Here is a 20,885-nt window from a genome sequence, read left to right on the forward strand (position 1 = left end):
AACCGGGACCAAATCGCCTGGAGGCGGGAACGAGCTTCAGACTCATTCTGTTGTTGAGAGGCCAGCATTCCCGATCGGTTTGTGTAGCATAGGGGAGGGAAGCTCTCACCCCGGCAGCCCCTCTGCCGACCCAGACGCCGGGGCTATGGAAGTTTTGCGCGCATGAGAGACACTGCCCACCTCTTTTTATGAGACGCTCACGGACCACTTTTCTGTTCTCTGAAAGCGATTTGGTCTCGGGAGGTGTTGGGATCTCCCTGTATACCTCTCCCCCAGGGGCCAGGTATATAAAGCTCTATGTCCTAGCAATCAACTCTTAGGGTTTTGAGTAGTTGATTCAGGGCCCATGTGCAACTAAAGGTTGTATCTGCATTGATTGGTGGTGCTGTGTTTCTATACTGCCTTTTATTTCTAAACTGTCAGTTATAACTATCACTGCTATTTCTCCTCATCCCCCTGGAGGGTATAGGGGTTTTCTTTGTACATCACATTTACTAGATATTTGTGAAGGTGGTCACATTGCATGCAGGTTTTATTTGTGACTGTCAGTTATAACTATCACTGCTATTGCTCCATTTAACCCTCAACTATCAGGTTAAATTGTATTTCACATTTACTTGTGAACACTGAGCTGCCCATCGCCCTATCCTAATTAATAGAGATGCTCAGCTGCAGTTGAGCATTGCTGAGGGGAGATTTGGGCTCTCTGTGTGTATACCTTTTTCTCTTCGGACCAAAGTATATAAAGTATATAGCACTGGAACCCTAACAGCTTTTACTGCTTGTATAAAGTTGATTCAGTGCTGATTTGTAAGTATATTTGTATGCATTGCACTTATATCCTACCAATGTGACTATGATTTAGTGCCCATGTGTAAATATATTTATATGCATGTAGATCCTACCAAACTTATATGTTTGGGTAGTTGATTTCAATGCCCTTTTGAAAATATATTATATGCATGTTTATGTGACTTATGCTAACTCTGCTGCAGAAATGTATTTTGTTTTTCTTTTTGTTTTTTCCTAACCCCCAACTACCTGGTGTATGGGGGTTAGAGAGTGCTTTACATTTTCTTTTTTCTGTGAAGGGGGTCACATTGCATTGTTAACCTTACACTTGTGGTAGGTTACTTGCATATATTTCCCATGTCTCAGGACAAAGGAAACCGAAACCTTTTGTCCCTGTGCTGGGTTCATGTAAGGCCTGTGCTGTAAACCTTTCAAGTTTTCATACAGGGTGGACAGTGAGTTGATTGCTATACACCACAACAGTCCACCTCGCCAGCTCCTGTTCAGGGGTCACCTTGAATGTCCTCCTGGTCTCAGGTTATGACACAGTTAGTGGGCAGCCCCACATTGCCTCCAATTTTAGATTTCCCATAGTGAATACAGCCTGCTATGTTTTCTCTTCCTATACATTCTTCCTGGAGGGTTATGTCCACTCAGTTCAGAATCTGGCTTTTTAGCATCTACCTATCTGCAGATGTTACAGACGAATAACTCATCAGCAGTCTAAGCATATAAATGGACTGGACTATCCTCTCAGTCCACCCTGCTTTCAGGTTCTGATATATCATCTGAGGAGGCAGAGGATTCACAGGTTTCACCCTCTGGGCCTATCTTGTAGAGGAGGAGGAATCAGTGGCTGTTCCTCTCTAGCAGGGGCGGTTAATTCAATCCTCAGTATAGAAGATAAACTACCGGCTCCTAAAGCCTAATAAACCTGCTGTTCAGACACCAGAAGGTGGTTTAGGCTGCATTACCTCAATCTGAACAGCTCACTGAGTTTATGGGGAAAGCATGGAACACTCTAGATAAACTGTTCCAGACTCCAAAAAGACTAGTGTCTTTTACCCTCTCCCACAAGAAGAGTGCATTAAGTGGGAAATCCCCATCCCTACTGGGATTTTTTACGTGACACTTTCCTAAGGGGTTGCTCCCCAGAAGATTGTTTGCACAACTCCCCCATCAGAATCTATCTAGGCCCTTGTCCTCTGGTAGAACCTACATCCAAATCACACTGAACATGCCCGATCTCGTCTGATCTTGGAAGCTATGCAGTGTTGGGCTTGGTTAGTACTTGGATGGGAGACCCCCTGGTAATACCAGGTGCTCATGGTTATTTTCCATTCATGCCCTGCTAAATTCTAGGGGGGTGATCCCGATTCTTTTGTTTAACAAGGAAGGAGTTATTAATCAGATTTGTTTTTTGGATTCAGAAGCTAAATGGGTCTCATCCCTCTTTTCTGAATCGGAAAACTCTGAACAGATTCATCTATGGGCTCAAGTTCCGTATGGAGACTCTACTGTCAATTATGCTGGCAATGGATCAAAGATAGGAATTACAGCGCTCTAGATCGTTTGTTGGAATCTCCCTAGCTGCTCCACTTTTAGAGATATCCCAACCTCTTAAGAAACATATACTGTAAATACAATAGTAGTGCGCTCTGGGTTAATCCTAGTTAATGGTGTGCATTCTTTTGTGTATCCTTCAATGTTTATGATCAAGTATTATCCTGTTTCCTCAACAAAAAGGCCAAAATATTGTAGAGTGCACTACTAGAAGTCTGAAAACAAGAGTAGGAGAACACATTCGTAATATCAAAATTGGTTTTAAACCGCATGGTGTGTCAGAACACTTTAAGAAAGAACACCATAGCAACCCCAAGGGATTAAAGTTCTTAGCAATAGACCAGGTTACACCTAATTGGAGGGGAGGAGACCACAACGTCAGGATAGACAAGATAGAAAGCAGATGGATATTTAATCTACACACCCTCATCCCAGAAGGATTAAATATAGATCCATAGGTCCATGCAGAGCCTTTCTTGAGTATCAAATAACACCCCAACTCAGATCACCTTTCAACAGAAGGATACCCTATAAGAAATTCCCTGAATCAACACTGACCACCAGTCGGAATAGGTTCTATTAAAATGAAAGGAAAGAACCATATACATAATTCATATAGATGTAACATTATGAATACAATGTATGATATAGAATAATAATAATAATCACTAAAGGTAGATAAGGATATAGACTTAAATATCTTTATTTATTGCAAATAATCAGGTAATTCATCAATAGACAAGTGACACCATGCAGCCAAATACAAGTAATTTTAGACAGATTAACTGATAATGAGTTAAACAGAAGTGATCGACCTGAATATCATGGGTACACACGAGTAATCCGCATAGAATGTATAACCAAAAAAATGTCCGCTCACTACTAAGAGACGCATTCTTATACACATTCTAAGTCCCAAAAAATATAGCCAACCAAAAAGATGGCCGCCGCTTGACACCTAAGATCACATAATTAGAAAAAAACACCACCAAAATGTCCGCCGCATGCGTAAGGCAATTATGGGGACTTCAATGCACACTCTAGTGCATGTAACCCGATCAGTACAAATCGGCGATGACGCGATCACAAACCCGAAAGTGCAGGGAACGCTAACACCGGCAACGAGGACACAACGAGGAGCTAAATGTACAGCCTATTTAGAGGGCAACACGGAGAAGGGTAGGCACCTTGAAAAAGTCCATATTTTTGGCTGAAACACGTTGGGCCATGCCCCTGATATACAGAACTACTACAAGAGACTATTTGTGCAAGGCGCACCTTGGAACTTTTTTATTACAATTAGTAATCTTTTAATAGTTATGGTTAAGACTCTGATGAGTCATAGTGCTTATACTTGTAGAATAAGACTGGAGTCTAGAGTCATACGTAGTGTATAGCAACACAATCCATCACCCCCACACCATTCCTCATCACCACCTCTGCAAGCACCGGGACTAGGAGAACCAGCAGGAACAAACTGCAGTATTTTGGGAAGTACAAGCCAATTCTTACCTATCCTGCAATATAGTGTTCACCAAGTTCCTGATACTGTGCCAATGTATTATATTTGAGGTGGAGAGGAGAACGAAGAGGTATAACATTAACATCAGAACACCCATCCTACAGATGTCACGAGAATACTTTACTGGGACTGTCCATAATCCTTTCTCTATAAGAGTTTATTTGGATTCTTGGACATAATCAGAGACATTTCGCGTTCAGGGACGGGGATATACAAAGACATGCTGGCAATGGAACCTGGGGGTTTCATGGTTCCCTGGACATACGGGATGCATATCTGCATGTACCTATTGCTCAAGGGTTTCTGAGTTTTGCTGTTTGTCAGCAACATTACCATTACCTTTTGGTCTGTCCACAGCCCTCGGGTGTCAGTCTTGACTGCTCATCTCAGAAGGAGTCAGGATACTGCCATACTTGGACGACCACCTGATATTGGCACAGCCTCAGGGTGGATTGTCAATTGATAAAGTCGTCCCTTTATCCAACTCAGCGGACGATACATCTGGGCAGAATGTCATCTTCAGGCAATTTCGGCAATATTCATCTCAGGAATCCACAACTGGGAAGCAGACTTCCTGAGTCGTAAGGACATACATGCCGGAGAATGGGCTCTTCACCCGGAGGTCTTCCAGCTCCTAGTGGAGACTACCAGAATTACAAGGTCCCCAGATACAGGTCCAGGACAAGAGATCCCACAGCCGCCTTCGTGGATGCGCTGGCAGTGGGGTGGGATTTCAGGTTGGCTTACCAGTTTCCTCCATTCTCTCTTCTACCAAGAGTTCTCAGTAAATTTAAGCAAGAGGACGGCAGGGTGATTCTAATAGCTCCGGCTTGGCCCAGGCGCCATTAGTTCACCGACCTGATGTGTCTCTCCATAGATACTCCGTTCACACTCCTCCTTCGGCCGGATCTGCTAGTGCAGGGTCTCTGCCTATATCCGGACCTACCTCGTCTGTCTTTGACGGCTTGGCTCTTGAGTCTTCAGTTTTAAGAGCCAAAGGGTTTACTAGTTCTGTGATTCATACGATGCTTGCGGCAAGAAAGCCTTCCTCTGCCCACATCTATTACAGAATTTGGCATTCCTTTTTTCTGTGGTGTTCCCATAGAAAAGTTGATCCTAAGATTTTTAGGGTCTCTCGGGTTCTCGCTTTTCTCCAGGCTGGATTAGACTTTGGTCTCCGCCTGGCCACATTGAGGGTACAGACTCCGCTCTCAGTTTGGTTTCAGCGTAAAATTGCTCCCTTGCCAGATGTTAGAACATTTTTGCAGAGTGCTCTCCATCTGCAGCCACCTTTTTTTCCTCCGGTGGCACCGTGGGATTTGTCTTTGGTTCTCATGGCTATACAGGCTCCTCCCTTGGAATATAGTGGACTTCAAGTGGTTGACAGCGAAGACACTTTTCTCCTCACTATCTCCTCAGCTCGCAGAGTCTCTGATTTGGCTGCACTGTCGTGTCACCCCCCATGTTTGATCTTCCACCAGGATAGAGCAGTCCTGCGTACACGGGCAGGCTACTTTCCAAAAGTGGTATCCCGTTTTCATATAAATTAAGAAATTGTTGTACCGGCTTTCAAGTCTTCAGGCCTTTCTGCTGGTGGAACCTCATTGAATATGGTTCATATCTACGTAGATCGTACTCACTCCATCAGGAAATCAGATGCATTGTTTGTTTTGTATGGCTTTCACAAATTTTTTTGGCCTGCTAACAAACAGACTCTGGCTCAGTGGCTGCATATGACTATTTCTCAAGCTTATACGCAGGCTGATCTCCCTGTTCCCAGCAGGGTGACAGCACATTCAACTCTGCCTGTAGGACCTTCGTCGGTGGTTAGGCCTGGTGCCTTGGCTTAACAGCTGTGCAAGGCAGCCACTTTGTCTTCCGTCCATACCTTTATCAAATTTTATGCATTTGATACTTTTGCCTCCCGGGATGCTTCCTTTGGGCGGCGGATCCTCCTGTCTGCTCAGGAGCATCCCCACCCTTAAGGGAACTGCTTTAGGACATCCCCATGGTAGTTCCTGTGAACCCTATGGACCCTGAAGAAGAAAATAAGAGTTATGGTATAACATACCTTTGTTAACTTTTTCTTTGAGGTCCACAGGGCACCATCCCTGACACACCTAGCTTCAGTGGGATATGTTCCTCCTTGTCACTGATTCCCTCTTTTATTGTATGAGTGTTTATAGTGTAATGTGTACTTCCTTCTCCTGCCAATGGGCTTGTTTACAAAACTGATGCCGGAGGTGGGGTATATGTGGGGGAGGACCCAGTGCTTCCTGGGGGGAGGAAAGAGTTGACTGTTTGGTGCCGGGTTTCCTCCAAACCACAAATTCCCCAAGGTAGTTCCTTTGGACCCTATGGACCTTGAAGAAAAAGAGTTAACAAAGGTATGTTATACCATAACTCTTATATTTGCTGTCTCCTGTGCCTTTTAGCCAGGTCTGATCAGATTTGATTACATTAACCATGGATAATGATGTTAAATGGAAATTTTCTACTTCAGGGTCCATAGGGGTCCACAGGGTGACCTTGAGGTATAGCTGGATCCTGGATCCTCGGGCACCACGGAGTTAAAGCTTTCAGCTGCTCCCAGGATGCACTTGGGTCCAACCTCCCCTATACCCCGCCACCGAGCCACAGGCACCTCAGTTTAAGATGGTGCCCGGCCGGAGTCGGGTCACCCTGCGGGGGGGGGGGGCTGCAGGAGCAGCCCCCTAAAGCTTTTTATTTTAACTTAGTTTAATTTTTTTTACTAGAGTTTTTTTCTCCAGAGCGGCAGCGATGGGCTGTCTGTACAGAAGCCCACGCTGCCGCTCCTTCTCCCTGCTGGCGCCGCGACGCCAGCACTGAACTGGGGATCGCGGCGGGGGAAGCCAGAGTCTGTACTAGCCGGACTCTGGCTTCCCCCGAGACTGCTGCCGGAAGACGCCGGGGAGATTAAGGTAAGCCGCGCACCGCTGATTAGCGGCGGTGCGCGGGTTCCTTGTAAATGCAGTCCCATGCCCCCGGTCTAGGCGACAGACCGGGGGCGCTAGCGGTGGCGGCGGCCCCCCCCTCCAGCGGAGGCATACCCCGCCAGACCACTAGACCAGCAGGGTAAATTATGCGGCAAGCGGGATGCCGGCAACCCGGGGGTTAAATATGCTAGCCAGGGGAGGAAGCCTTCCCTGTCTAGCGGCTCCTCCCCTCAGCTCAGCGCGCCTTTCAGCTAGTAGTCTGGCGTCGCTGAGCTGCAGCTACTCGGGCCACTCCTCTGAGGTCTCCAGCGGCCATTTTCTCTGTGGCAGCGTGGATACTCTCAGGGAGCACGCGGACCGGTCCCCCTGTGTACCTCTCCCCCGACAAGGACAGTGTACACAGCACTATAGCCCTCCCAGACACTGAATCTGGGCAGGTTGATTGTAGTGGAAAGGTGCAGTGAGTATATCTTCCTACAAGCCCTACAGGTGTGCGGGGGAAGGGTGTTTCTACAGACCTCGCCTATATAAATCACGTATTTGTGAGGTCCGTCACATACAGTTGTGTGCTACACAGTACCATATTGTGGGCTGTCGTTCAGCACACTGGTGAGTGCGCACGTTTTCTTCCTAAGTCATGTCTGAGGAGGAGATTGAGCACTCCGGGGCTCCGGTATTGTTCTCCTGCAGGCGCTGTTCTGCAGGAGTTGATAGGGAGGGTTTGTCACAGGACGGCCTGTGCGGACGGTGCCAGGCGCTCCCTGGTATGTCTAAACCTCCCATGTCGCAGGAGCCACCATGGGCGATGTTTTCCCAGGTGCTGGTGTCCATCGCGGACCGTCTGTCGGTCCCGACTGCCGCCCCTACTAGGGCGTTGCCCCTGCCTGCCATCCCCCATTCCCCGGGTGTCCCACAATTATTGCAGACTCCCCCGGGGTCTCAGCCTGTTGGTCCCTATGCGGGGTTGCCAATGTATATTCAGTCCACCCTTGTGGCACAGCAGGCTGTGGTGCCGTTTCAGGCTCCTGTGGCAGCTCCTCCACCCTGGGTGGATGCGCTTTCCCACACTGTCCAAGATTTGGCGGCAGCATCTTCGGCTTTTCAGTCGATGTTGCGCAGTGACGTGCCCTCCAGGGCGTCTAAACGCTCAGTCATGGCGCAGGCTGCGCATCTTTCGGATTCTGAGGGGTCCTCGGATGATGGTGAGGTGCAGGATGACTCAGCCTCAGATGCCTCAGTCCAGGAGGTAGACACTAAGTCTTCCATCAATGTGCGGGCTCTGGTTAAGGCGGTGCGGGCCATTCTTCTGATTGAGGATGAGGCACCCGCTCCCAAGTCGAGGTATCCTAGTTTTAAAAAAGCTAATGTTACTTCTGCAGCGTTCCCCTTGTCTGATCAGTTGACTGATCACTTGGCGGTGGCCTGGCAGACACCCAGTAAGCGTTTCCTGCCACAGAAACGCTTGGCGTCCAATTATCCATTCCCGGAAGCGCATTGTAAGAAACGGGAAACTCCGCCTGCAGTCGATTCCCATGTAACACGCCTCATCAGGAGTGCTACTTTGCCATTGCCGTCTATATCCTCGTTGAAGGATCCTACGGACAGGAAGGTGGAGACTTGTCTAAAGTCTATTTATTCTCTCTCAGGGGCTGTAGCCCGGCCGTCCATGGCCATCTCCTGGGTGGCCAAGGCCATTGAGGGGTGGGCCGATGCCTTGGAGGACACGTTTACGGATGAAGCTCCGGACGTCCAGAGGGCGTTGTTAGGACAGATGAGAGATGCCGCCTCCTACATTGGAGAAGCATCGTTGGATGCTAGCCTGTTGACCTCTAGGGTTTCGGCGGCAGCAGTGTCTGCTCGTAGATCCGTGTGGTTGCGGTCTTGGAGAGCAGACGCGGATTCAAAGAAAGGCTTGGAGGCCTTACCTTTTAATGGAGAATTACTATTTGGTCCGGACTTGGACAAAATAGTAGATACCCTGGCAAAATCCAAGTCAGCCTTCCTCCCTTCAGCTACTACACCTGCTAAGGTCCGGAGCTCGGCCTTTCGTTCCTTTCGGGTTCAGGGCAAGGCAAAGGGTCAGTCCTTCCCGAGGCAGTCCACACCCAAGACCGCCTCAAAGCCAAAGAAGCAAGCCTGGAGTGCTAGGCGCCCTTCTTCCAAGCAAGAAGATAAGTCTTCTGCGTGATGGGACGGGCCTCCCTCTGGGGGACCCCAGAGTGGGAGGCCGACTTCTTCAATTCGCCCAGTGCTGGCACAATACCACCACGGATGCCTGGGTGCGAGAAGTGGTCTCCCAGGGGTACGCCCTGTCTTTTCGGCACAGGCCGCCTGGCCAGTTTTTTTGCACAAGTCCTTCTCAGGACAAAACCAAGGCCTTGCAGGTTCAGGAAGCCATAGAGGCCTTGCTGACGGCGGGGGTCATTATACCCGTGCCACAGTCTCAACGTGGGATGGGGTATTACTCTACGCTGTTTCTGGTGCAGAAACCCAATGGCTCTCAATTTGAAGTCCCTGAACAGGTTTCTCATGGTTCCCAAATTCAGGATGGAAACTTTGCGTTCCATCATTCTGGCGATGGAACCAGGGGACTATATGGTCTCCCTGGATATCCTGGACGCCTTCCTCCATGTGCCTATAGCAACATCGCACCAACGGTTTCTGCGGTTTGCTATTCTCCACAACCACTACCAATTCAGGGCTCTACCCTTTGGTCTCTCCACGGCACCAAGGGTATTTACCAAGGTGATGGCAGTCATGGCGGCTCATCTTCGGAGCGAGGGAATACGGTTGCTACCGTATCTAGACGACCTCCTCTTGCTGGCAAGCTCCCCGGAGGTACTGATCCAGCATCTCCACCTGACGGTCGCTTGTCTACAGGCGCACGGCTGGTTGATCAACTGGAAGAAGTCCTCCTTCATCCCATCACAGCGGATGGTTCATTTGGGGGCCCTGCTGGACTCTCGTCAGCAACGGATTTTTCTGACTCCAGAGAAGGTCTCCTCTTTAAAGCTGCGGATTCACAGTTGTCTGAGCAGTGGCAGAGTGTCGGTGCACTCAGCGATGAGAGTTTTGGGGTCCATGGTGTCGGCATTCGACATGGTGGAGTTTGCCCAGTTCCATTCCAGGCCCCTGCAGGGGCTGATTCTTTCGGAATGGAACGGATTGCCACACAGGATCCGCTCTCAGATGCTGGTGTTGTCCTCGGAGGTGCGTCTGTCCCTAGCCTGGTGGCTGCAGACGGCTCATCTCCTAGAGGGGCGCCCCTTTTGGATCCCGGAATGGGTTCTGCTCACGACAGATGCCAGTCTCCGGGGTTGGGGGGCGGTGACAGGCTCCTTGTCACTTTAGGGTCGTTGGTCGGCGGAGGAAGCGCTTCTTCCCATCAACATCCTGGAACTGCGGGCAGTATACAGAGCCCTGCAGTTGTCCGGCACCGCTCTTCACGGAAGGGCCGTTCAGGTGCAGTCAGACAACGCCACCACGGTGGCGTACATCAATCACCAGGGAGGGACTCGCAGTCGAGCTGCGATGTCGGAGGTGTCCCGCGTCCTGGCTTGGGCGGAGCGCTATATTCCAGCTCTCTCGGCAGTTTTCATCCCAGGAGTCCTCAATTGGGAGGCAGACTTCCTCAGCCGTTACGACGTGTATCCCGGGGAATGGTCGCTTCATCCAGAGGTATTCCAACTACTCGTGGACAAGTGGGGGCTGCCAGAGCTGGACCTGATGGCGTCCCGTCACAATCACAAGCTGCTTGTGTACGGGTCAAGGACAAGGGACGCAGGCGCAAGTCTGATAGACGCGCTGTTGGTGAAATGGCTGTTTCAACTGGCTTATTTGTTCCCTCCGATATCTCTGCTGCCTCGGGTCCTGCGCAAGTTCAAACAGGACGGAGGCACACTGATCCTGGTGGCCCCAGCGTGGCCCAGAAGGCCGTGGTACTCCGATCTGCGGAGCCTGTCCATCGACGCTCCGTACATCCTACCTCAACGGCGGGACCTGTTGTCTCAGGGGCCCTGTCTTCACCCGGATCTGGGTCGACTATCTTTGACGGCGTGGCTCTTGAGACAGCCGTCCTGAGGTCTCGGGGCTTTTCTAGCTCCGTTATTACCACCATGCTGAGGGCGCGCAAGCCTGCTTCCGCGAGGATCTATCACAGAGTGTGGCACACTTTCTTTCAGTGGTGCGAGGCCAGAAACTATGATCCCCAGGTGTTCCGGGCTTCGCGTATTCTGGCTTTCCTTCAGTCGGGTTTGGACTTAGGATTACGTCTTTCCTCGCTGAAGGTGCACGTGTCTGCTCTGTCGGTGTGGTTCCAGCGCAGGATCGCTGCTATGCCGCACGTACACACCTTTTTCCAGGGAGTTTTGAGAATCCAGCCTCCCTTTGTGCCACCTGTGGCCCCGTGGGATTTGGCGGTGGTTCTTCGGGCCTTACAGGGTCCGCCTTTTGAGCCCTTGGAGTCAGTGGAGCTCAAGTGGCTAACTTTTAAAACTGTTTTCCTCTTGGCAATTGCTTCTGCCAGGAGGGTTTCAGATTTGGGGGCGCTTTCTTGTCGTCCCCCTTTTCTGATTTTTCATCAGGACAGAGCGGTGCTTCGCACTCGTCCTGAGTTCCTGCCAAAGGTGGTTTCCAGGTTCCACATTAATCAGGAAATTGTTGTACCAGCCTTTCAGTCGCCTGTTCTTTCGGCTGGGGAGGCTTCCTTAGACGTTGTCCGTGCACTCTAGGTTTATGTGGACCGGACTAGTTGTGTGAGGAAGTCGGATTCTTTGTTTATCCTCTTTGGTTTTCACAAGAGGGGTTGGCCTGCCAACAAACAGACTCTGGCCCGTTGGCTTCGTTCTGTTATTATTGAGGCTTATATGCAGGAGGGTTTACCTGTTCCAGCCTCTGTTAAGGCTCATTACACTCGGTCCGTGGGCCCTTCTTGGGCTGCTAGCCGTGGCGCCTCTGCTGTTCAGCTCTGTAAGGCGGCCACCTGGTCTTCCATTCAGACCTTTTTGAGGTTCTATGCGTTTGACACCTTTGCCTCTCAGGATGCATCCTTTGGGCGCCGGGTTCTCCTATCAGCACAGGAGCGTCCCCGCCCTTAGTTGGACTGCTTTGGGACATCCCCAAGGTCACCCTGTGGACCCCTATGGACCCTGAAGTAGAAAACAAGAGATATGGTAAGAACTTACCTTTGTTATCTCTGTTTCTACGAAGTCCATAGGGTCCACAGGGCACCCGCCCTAACGCACCTGGCTTCATATGGGCTCTGTGACTGGTCACCGGTTTTCCGTCTCCCATTTCTGTGAGTATGGTTCTTGTGTGTTCCAGTCTTCCTTCTCTCTGTTTCGTCTCCTCCTCCGGCCTGGGCTGCTTACCAACTGAGGTGCCTGTGGCTCGGGGGCGGGGTATAGGGGAGGTTGGACCAAAGTGCATCCTGGGAGCAGCTGAAAGCTTTAACTCCGTGGTGCCCGAGGATCCAGGATCCAGCTATACCCCAAGGTCACCCTGTGGACCCTATGGACTTCGTAGAAACAGAGATAACAAAGGTAAGTTCTTACCATATCTCTTGTTTTTTCTGCTAATGTGTGGGAGGACTCTTAGTTGAGATTAGTACTTAGCCATTGAGGAGTTGCCACCAAAGTGGAGTGCTTGCATGACTGTCACGGTGTGCGCGCGTTGTGCATGACTGTCACGGTGTGCATGAATATTTGTACAATAACACTGTAAAGGGGCCCCATACATGGTGTGATATGCACCTTGTGATGCGACGGCCGACATATCGGACGGTCACCACACACTGAGCGATCCGGTGGCCGACCGCCCAATATGCCGGCACCTCCCTCCCCCACCCGCATAGCGCTGCATGGGATCGTACGTCATTCCCCCAGATCAATTGAGCATGCAAAAAGATCTGAAGGAGCGACGGACAACCCCATGGGAGCGCGCAGCAGGCGATATCATGCCCACACACGTAATGATATAACGGCGATATTGTTCAAAACCGTTGGATCGGCTGCTATATCGCTCACTGTGTGGGGGCCTTAAGAAAGCTTTGTACACTAGCCTAACCAGTTTTGGAAAACCTCTCAGTAGGGTTGTTCTCCTGGTGAGAGTGCATAATCCCTGTTTTTACACTAATATCTGCTACAAGTCTTTATGTATTTAAAAGATGCTTTTCCAAAAATACGTAAAAATGTTACCTGGTATACGGGCATGTTGTTTCTGCTGTGTTCTTACTAAACTAAAGCATTGTGTATTAAAAAAATTATATATTTTTTTTTTCAATCTAACAGTGGTCCAAATAGAGGACATTATATTGCAATAGTGAAGAGTCATGATTTTTGGCTGCTGTTTGATGATGACATCGTAGAGGTGAGTCACTTGCCATTGTTGGAAACCTGTAAAAATGAATGTCTCCCCTTGTTACTGCAGCAGAATTCCAAACTAGATTGTCATTTTGGGGGCAAAAAGAAAAACTTTAATTTTCTTCTTCAGGGTCCACAAGGAGACATTGGGGTGTAGGTGGGACCTTTATATAGACAGGTGTATGCCTTTCAAAATCATGTCCAAACAACTGAATTTACCACAGGTAGACTCCAATTAAGCTGTAGGATGATCAGTGGAAACAGGATGCACCTGAGCTCAATTTTATGCTTCATGGCAAAGGTTGTGAATAATTATGTACATTTGATTTCTTATTTTTTTTTTTGTTTTTTATTAAATTTGCAAAAATCTCAAAAAACTTTTTTTACATGTTGTCATTATGGGGTATTGTGTGTTGAATTTTGAGGACAAAAATGAATTTATTCCATTTTGGAATAAGGCTGTAACATAACAAAATGTGGAAAGTTTGAAGCGCTGTGAATACTTTCAGGATGCACTGTATGTAAATTATTGTGGGGGCCCTGGGGGGGTAGTAGAGCTCAGCGAGAGATAAAATTGTGAGAGAGAAAGTACCAACCGGTTATTTTTTCAAACATGGGGTCTCATACATCAACGAGTTTTTATCACTCGCAGTGAGTGATAAAACTGGTTGCGTATGACAAATGGTGCTCCAGCCAATCAGCTTCCAACTGTTATTTTTTAAACAGATGACAGTTGGGAGCTGATTGGCTGGAGCACTATTACCATACACAATGAGTTTTATCCCTAGTGAATTATAAAACTTGTTGATAAATTAGGCCCACAGTCTGTAAAATGGAAGTTAGAAGCCTATTGGTTGATACTTTATCTCTCACAATTTTATCCCCTCCAAGCTTTGATAGAGACCCCCTGTGTCTTATGGATTCCCCGTAACAAAAAACATTATTTGCCTTTGAAAAATCATGATACATGGGAGCTCCAAGTATATTCAGCACCATGATCACCACACAGTGGTGACTAGTATAATGTATGAAGACACACAGGGCTGGCAGAATGTGTTGTTCCTCCTTTTGCTCATTATGTGGCTCAAATAGTGGTGATGTAAACTCTAAACACTAGGGGCCATTTTGTTAGTTACCATGGTGACCTGGCACTAGCTCTGCAGATGTGTCCACAGATTATCTACAACCTGCAATCTAGAGCGATTAAAAATGGCCATAAAACTATAATATAATTTGTCTTAAATTAAAATGACTTTTCCAATACTAATATAAATATACTACATTTCCACACTACCATCGGAGCACCTCCTGCTTTTTTTTCTACCTTCAAAACCTTTAAGCTGGGTACACACTGAGACTTTGCCAAATCGTAACAATATATTGTGCAGTGTGTATGCACGATATGCGCGCTCCCACGGTCGAATGCAGTGTCCTCAGGTTTGATGTGCTGCACACACGTTATCACTTGCGGCTCCTTGCATGTTCATGAAGGACGGAACGAGGGATTGTTATGTCGTTCATTACATCGCTCATTGTGTACCCGCGGTACGAAATGTTGGCCTGTAAGGGTCGACCTATCGTCCGGGTACACATAGTCCTATTGTGTACCCACCATAAATAACTTATGCTGACCAGTTAAACTTTTCTTATCCTGTTGACAGGACTTATCTGAAATTGCAGTGATATTGTAAGTAAGCAAGTTATATTATACAAAAGCCACAGAATGATTCAAATAACGACACCACAGCCCGTGCATGAAACAGGAGGTGGGTAACAGGCAGCGGAGGTTGGTGTCAAATTTAAATGGACTATTTACAGTTCAATGCGCATCACACAAGCACACAGGCTAGGCCTCTGGTGGGGAAGGGGGTGGCAGGGGACCCAGCAGAGGAAAACTGGACCCAGCAGAGGAAAAGATTAAGTATAGTGACTTAGGGGTCTATTTACTAAGCCTTGGATGGAGATAAAGTACCATCCAATCAGTTCCAAACTGTAATTTTTCAGCCTGTGACATGGCAGTTAGGAGCTGATTGGCTGGTACCTTACTCTGTATCTCCCCTTTACTTAGCACTGCTAAATGTATACACTTTTCTCAAAGATCTTTATAATTCCTGTATTATCTGTTTATGCAGAAGATTGATGCACAAGCTATTGAAGAATTCTACGGGTTGACGTCTGACATCTCCAAGAACTCTGAATCTGGGTATATTCTCTTCTACCAGTCTCGAGACTGAATGAGAACTGTGACAAAGACAAACATTCTGCCTCATTTCTTCTCTGGACACTTGGAACAAGGAGAAAGCACTGATATATATATCTATGTATAGATATATGTATGTATAAATCTAACAAACTAGAGACATGAGGAAAAACAAATAATAGAAAAAGGAGAATGGGGAGCTCAGGGGGGCATTAGCGCAGTTTGCACACGCTGAAGCAAAGAACACGGATAAAGGAAACAAAGATACTCATATCACGATAATTGATTTATTTGCTCTCAGGAATCACGCTCACCATACAGTCCCATCACTACTACTTACAATGCTAAATGAAAACAGACTATCTATATTATAGTTGGCTTGAACGTCCAGTTATTGATTTATAGTCTTTTTTTTTTTTTTTTTTTTTTAATCATTTTATTTTAGCTAGCTGTAACAGCATTTGTGGAGGATGCTTGCAAACTTGGACAGAAGCCTGCGCATTTTCTCACTGACCACCCCTCACAGCAAGCAAAAGTGAAAAAAAGACCCGCTGAATTCTAAACACCTAAGCCGCTCTTACAAAAAAAAAAAAAGACGAAAAAAAAACTCAAACTGAATAATAGAGAGAAAAATATATATTTCTATATATTTGCGCCCAGCAACCGCAATTGCCTTTCTTAGAGAGGGGAGAGAGATGTATTTGAATCTTTTAGTCAGTTGAATGCCTGGAGATGCTACAGAGTAGACACTGATGATAAAATTGGGAGCAATATCCAGCACCTGTTATTCCCCCTGTTGTTTGGGGGAGCTGCTGGTTTATTAAAGATCCTTTCATTTATTTTCGCTGTCACCGATGTTGGCTTTTTTAACACCTGCAATTGGCTAAAAAAAAAAATCATTGCTTCTCGAAACAAAATATAATCACTAAATTGTAAATTTGTAATGTGTTTAATTTATTGGTCAGAGAATGCTGGTCTTGTACAACCAGAGGAACGTGACAAACAGTCATAATATATATACAACACAAAGAATATAGAGGGGTCAATCCATGTGGAGTGGTCCAGCCCTGGTTGCTTGACCATTTTTAAAAAAAAAATATTTTGTGTTTGATGACCCCAGTAAGTTAGTAGTCAGAAACCACCATTACTTTATTTTTATTTACCTTCATAGGAAGATGGCGGCCATTTTTGTATCATGGCGTATGACATTTTTCACTGTTGCGGACGTTTGGGGTAAATGCAATATCTCAGCTCAGAAAAGTCCTAGAAAACAGGGATAAATACAATTATTTTCAGCACATTTCAAGCTACATTTTTGTCACAATTATTTTCCCTACCTCACTTTCCATGACTGAAATTTAAGCCCAAAGTTAATTGTCAGATTTTTTTTTAAAAAGTCTAATTTTTGGATTGTATTTCAATGGAAAGGAATAAAATTTCGGAGCTGTAATTTTTTTGGGGGGGAATAGCTTTATACTCAAAGATTTGCCAAACAAATTTTGAGTTATCTATCTTGTCTACTTTTTTTTATTAGAGCACTTTGAATTGCTCATTATTCGCCTAAATTGACCTCTAATATATCAGATGGGGGGACCTGAAAAAAAAAATTCTAATTCACAGCAAACCCAGTACTCTATGAGGGGTAAAGCTGGCTACACATCTAAAGATTATCTGTCCAACCAGCCAAGTAGTTGATTGGTTGGTTGAAAATCTGGTAAGGTATGAAAGCAAATGACAATCAACAATTTGCTCTCAAACGCCGAAAAAATGGACAAAAACTGTTTGAACAAATTGTTTAGATGAAACATTTAACACAACTTGTCTGAACAACCATTTTCATCTGTTTTATTACATTTAGGAGCAAATTGCTGATCATAATTTACTCCCATACGTTACTAGATTTTTATTCCAACCAATCAACTAGTTGGCTGGTTGGACAGATCTTTAGATGTGTGGCCAGTTTAACTGTAAAAAAAATTGTAGTTTGATATTCCATGTGGAACGAAGCTACACTAAGAGAATATCAAAATCCAAATTTGAAATATCAAACTCCAAATTTTTTGAAAAAATATACGCCATGATACAATAATGGCCGCCATCTTCATATGAAGGTAAATAAAAATAAAGTAGTGGTGGGTTCTGACTACTAACTAACGGGTCATCACACACACAAAAAATTAAAACATTTAAAAAATGGTAAAGCAACAAATTAATTTAATTCTTGACCATTTACTATGAATTGACCCACAAATTCAGTGGGATATTATATAAAGAGTAACAAAGATAATGGAAAATGATTCACTGTTTAGTAACGTGTGCAATGTTTTAAGATTGTTCTAGTCAAATTACATACCTTTTAATTGAAAGATGCTAATGTGATGCTTTTATTGATTACTGAATGCAGGTGTCAACCTTCATTACTCTAGCTTGTGACTGTTCTTAGCTAAGCCATTGGCGGATAGGACAGGGGGGAATGCCATTTTCTTCGTCTGGAGTGTTTAGGGTTCCCTACTGCCTGTATTCTTGAGTGTGTTCGATGCTGGCGCATGTTGGGATACGTATTTGAAATTGCGCCACGTTTATGCAGTGTGTGGTGTTTTTCACAGTACATTTCTTTATAACCAATATAAAGAATAGCTAATAAATTCCAAATTTTTTATTTTCTTTTTAGGGTAAGATATAATATAGTAATGACCACACCGCATAGTTTCCAGAGTATAAAATGTCATGTATTTTTTTTGTTTGTTTTGTGTGTGTGTTACCTGTTTATTCATGCCTCTCGTGTATTGTCTGACAGTGACTGAATGTAATTGGAAAAGTGGGTGAGTGAGCTTTGTCATCCTGCTTACCATTTCTTTATTTCCATTGTGTGGCGAAACTTCAAACCATAGTCTTTAAAGATTGTTTTATAAATAAATCATACTTGGGCCTACTTGAGAATAGAAGGCTGTATTTACTAAAGAAAACATTTTCTACCATAAGATAACAGTGAAGTCAGTTGGCTGTTCGATAGTATGACTGGATAGTAAATAGAGATTTACTGCTGCTATTCCAATGCTTTATAAACTAGCGTTAGACACTTTTTTTTTTTTTATTGGTTCAGGAACAATCCCTGCATGTTTCTGGCTCAATAGTTTAGATTACCTAGAGCCTGTAGCCCAGTTATTGCTGAGAGAGGCCCAGTTACCAGTTCTGCAAAGGCTGCGACAATCCGCCATTTACACGTAGTGCTAATATCCCACATGCTCTAATTCATACCAAACCTTGGCTTTGCTGCCATCTTACATGCTCCACTCATCCTTTGATTTTCTTTGCCTTTTAAAATGAATTTTTTTTTTAGTAGAATATATTGAGGCTGTTGAAATACAAGACACTTGTATATCACAGAATCGGTGAATTTGTTTTTTTGCTGTGCTATTGAGTGGTTACTAAATGTAATGCACAAATTGTTTTGTATAAAAGATTTATATATACTGTATGTGTGTGGTCAGGCCACAAAGAACGCTTTCACATAACCTGACTTTTTATGCAAAATACTTTTTCCTATACCTAAGTGATATTATCAATACCCTAATGATAGTCGTGTGTGTGTGTTTTTGCATTTAAGGTGCTGTAATTGGAATTCAATTAGACGTGGAGTTTGCCACGTGGAGAATAGCTCCAGCTTCCACTCCTGGAACTATTGAATTAATAGGCCCCCCCACATGGTAAACCATGGGTAAACGTGTTGTGCGCTAACCCGTAAGTGCTGGAATCTATGGGGGCAGCCCCAGAGGCTGCAAGGAAAATTCCACCCTCTGAAACTTAGCACACGTAGTTCCCATAGCTAATTGAATCGGGCAGCATGTTCAAATAGCTGTGGGGTACACCATGCGCCTAATTGAAATTCCTCCATATTGTGGACGCCCATTTTCTATGTCCATAAGTATTTGTAAATCTCCCTAGTAACTCTTTTATACAAACCAAGTTTTATTGAGAATACACTGAATAATATGAGCATAGTTGTATACTGACGATGCATTGTGCTAGAAATGTTTGTTTTAGTTCCTACATAAAAAAAATTCATTTAGGTACATATACTTCTGTCATAATTTTGTTATATGTATGGAAAGGTTTCCATAGCTCCATTGATAGAAAATAAATTTCTGTTGTAGCTTGCCATATTTTGAAGTAAAGACTATTATGTTGTGTGATTCAAAATGGCCGCCTGATGCTATATGTACAAACAAACCTAATCCTGCTGTGTACCATAATAAAGATGCCACTATGGAGTACCATATATATATTAATTAACTGACAGTTTTTGTTTTCCTAAAGCATAGTTTTATTTATAAAAATAAACAGCCAAGGTTTGTTATCAGACATGTTTTTATAGTTTAACAGTGAGAGTAAACATTTATATTTGTTAAGTGTTCATAGGATTCTTTTTGTTTTTTATTATTATTTTTTACTTCACATTTGCAGCCCATTTCATAAATGTCTGTTTTGTACGAATTATGAGGTGATGGTTCTGAATAAATAAATTTTTACTTCTAGTGCAGCTGAAAATGTAAAATTCTTGAAATTTAGCAATTTATAAAAAAAAAAATTAAAAAAATTTAAGATAATTGTATTAACCAAGCAAAATGACCAACATATGAAGCAACATATAAATATTTTTTAGGGGTAGTCAAGATGGGGGAATTTTCAGTTGTAAATAGTGGATCTGATTGCTGTGTAACTATATAATTGTTGATTTGAACAGCAGTTCATTATTTTGTATATTGGAAGCAAGAGTTTTATTAAAAAAATGTATGTTATTTGTTAACATACTAGATGTATTAAACAACCTATAAATTATAAAACGTTGCACTTTTGATACAGATTTATAGATGTTTGGCGGGTGTATTAAAGGGCTTGCTTGGAATAACCTGTTGTGGTGTTATGATTTCCTGTTCTAAAGAAATAAAAGTGTAAACAGCTTAAACTATTGTGTACTTGTATCTTTGATTCACGAAGGCTTCAGTCAATGAGTATTGCTTGCAATGTGATGCCCTCATTTATTAACATCCATGTGTGACAAACTGAAGAACTCTTCTGTCCCACCTCTGATTGGCTCCCTTGCTCAAAAACACTCACACTTGTTAAATGCCTATTAATACCCATTTCAAACCAAGCCTCTAACCTGGGATATTGCTGGGTCAACCCGGGTCTTGGCTTTGTCTGAAGGGGTCAACCCGGATCGTGTGTCCCCGGGATCTCTACCCTGGTTGAGATCAGGTTTGTTCCCGGGTACGGCTGGGGTGTGAAAGGAGCAACCTGGGTTATGGTAAAAGGATCTCATTGGCAGCTCACTTTTCATGACTCCTCTTTGTGAGCCTGTAACATTACGTCCACTTCTAATGACTCTCACACTTGGCAGGGCAGACACTGGTCTAGTGTGAAAAGTGTTGACCCAGGAATAACCTGGGTTCGAAGTGTGGTGTGAACGGCTTGGAACTGTGTTCAAACAC

The 20,885-nt window shown here is 44.9% G+C and overlaps 1 protein-coding gene across 1 annotated transcript in view; it reads left to right on the plus strand.

Moving 5' to 3' along the window:
* The window catches only part of USP12 (ubiquitin specific peptidase 12), a 118,761-nt gene extending 98,414 nt beyond the window's left edge, over positions 1–20,347 (plus strand). Inside the window, exons 8-9 of the mRNA XM_088460280.1 lie at positions 13,122–13,200; positions 15,326–20,347. Coding sequence (XP_088316406.1) covers positions 13,122–13,200; positions 15,326–15,427 — 181 coding nt within the window. The 3' untranslated portion in view covers positions 15,428–20,347. The remainder of the gene's footprint in view (positions 1–13,121; positions 13,201–15,325) is intronic.
* Positions 20,348–20,885: the final 538 nt, after the last annotated feature.

The sequence above is a fragment of the Taudactylus pleione genome, unplaced genomic scaffold (assembly GCF_031769625.1).
Source record: "Taudactylus pleione unplaced genomic scaffold, aTauple2 ptg000043l, whole genome shotgun sequence".
Taxonomy (NCBI): Eukaryota; Metazoa; Chordata; class Amphibia; order Anura; family Myobatrachidae; genus Taudactylus; species Taudactylus pleione.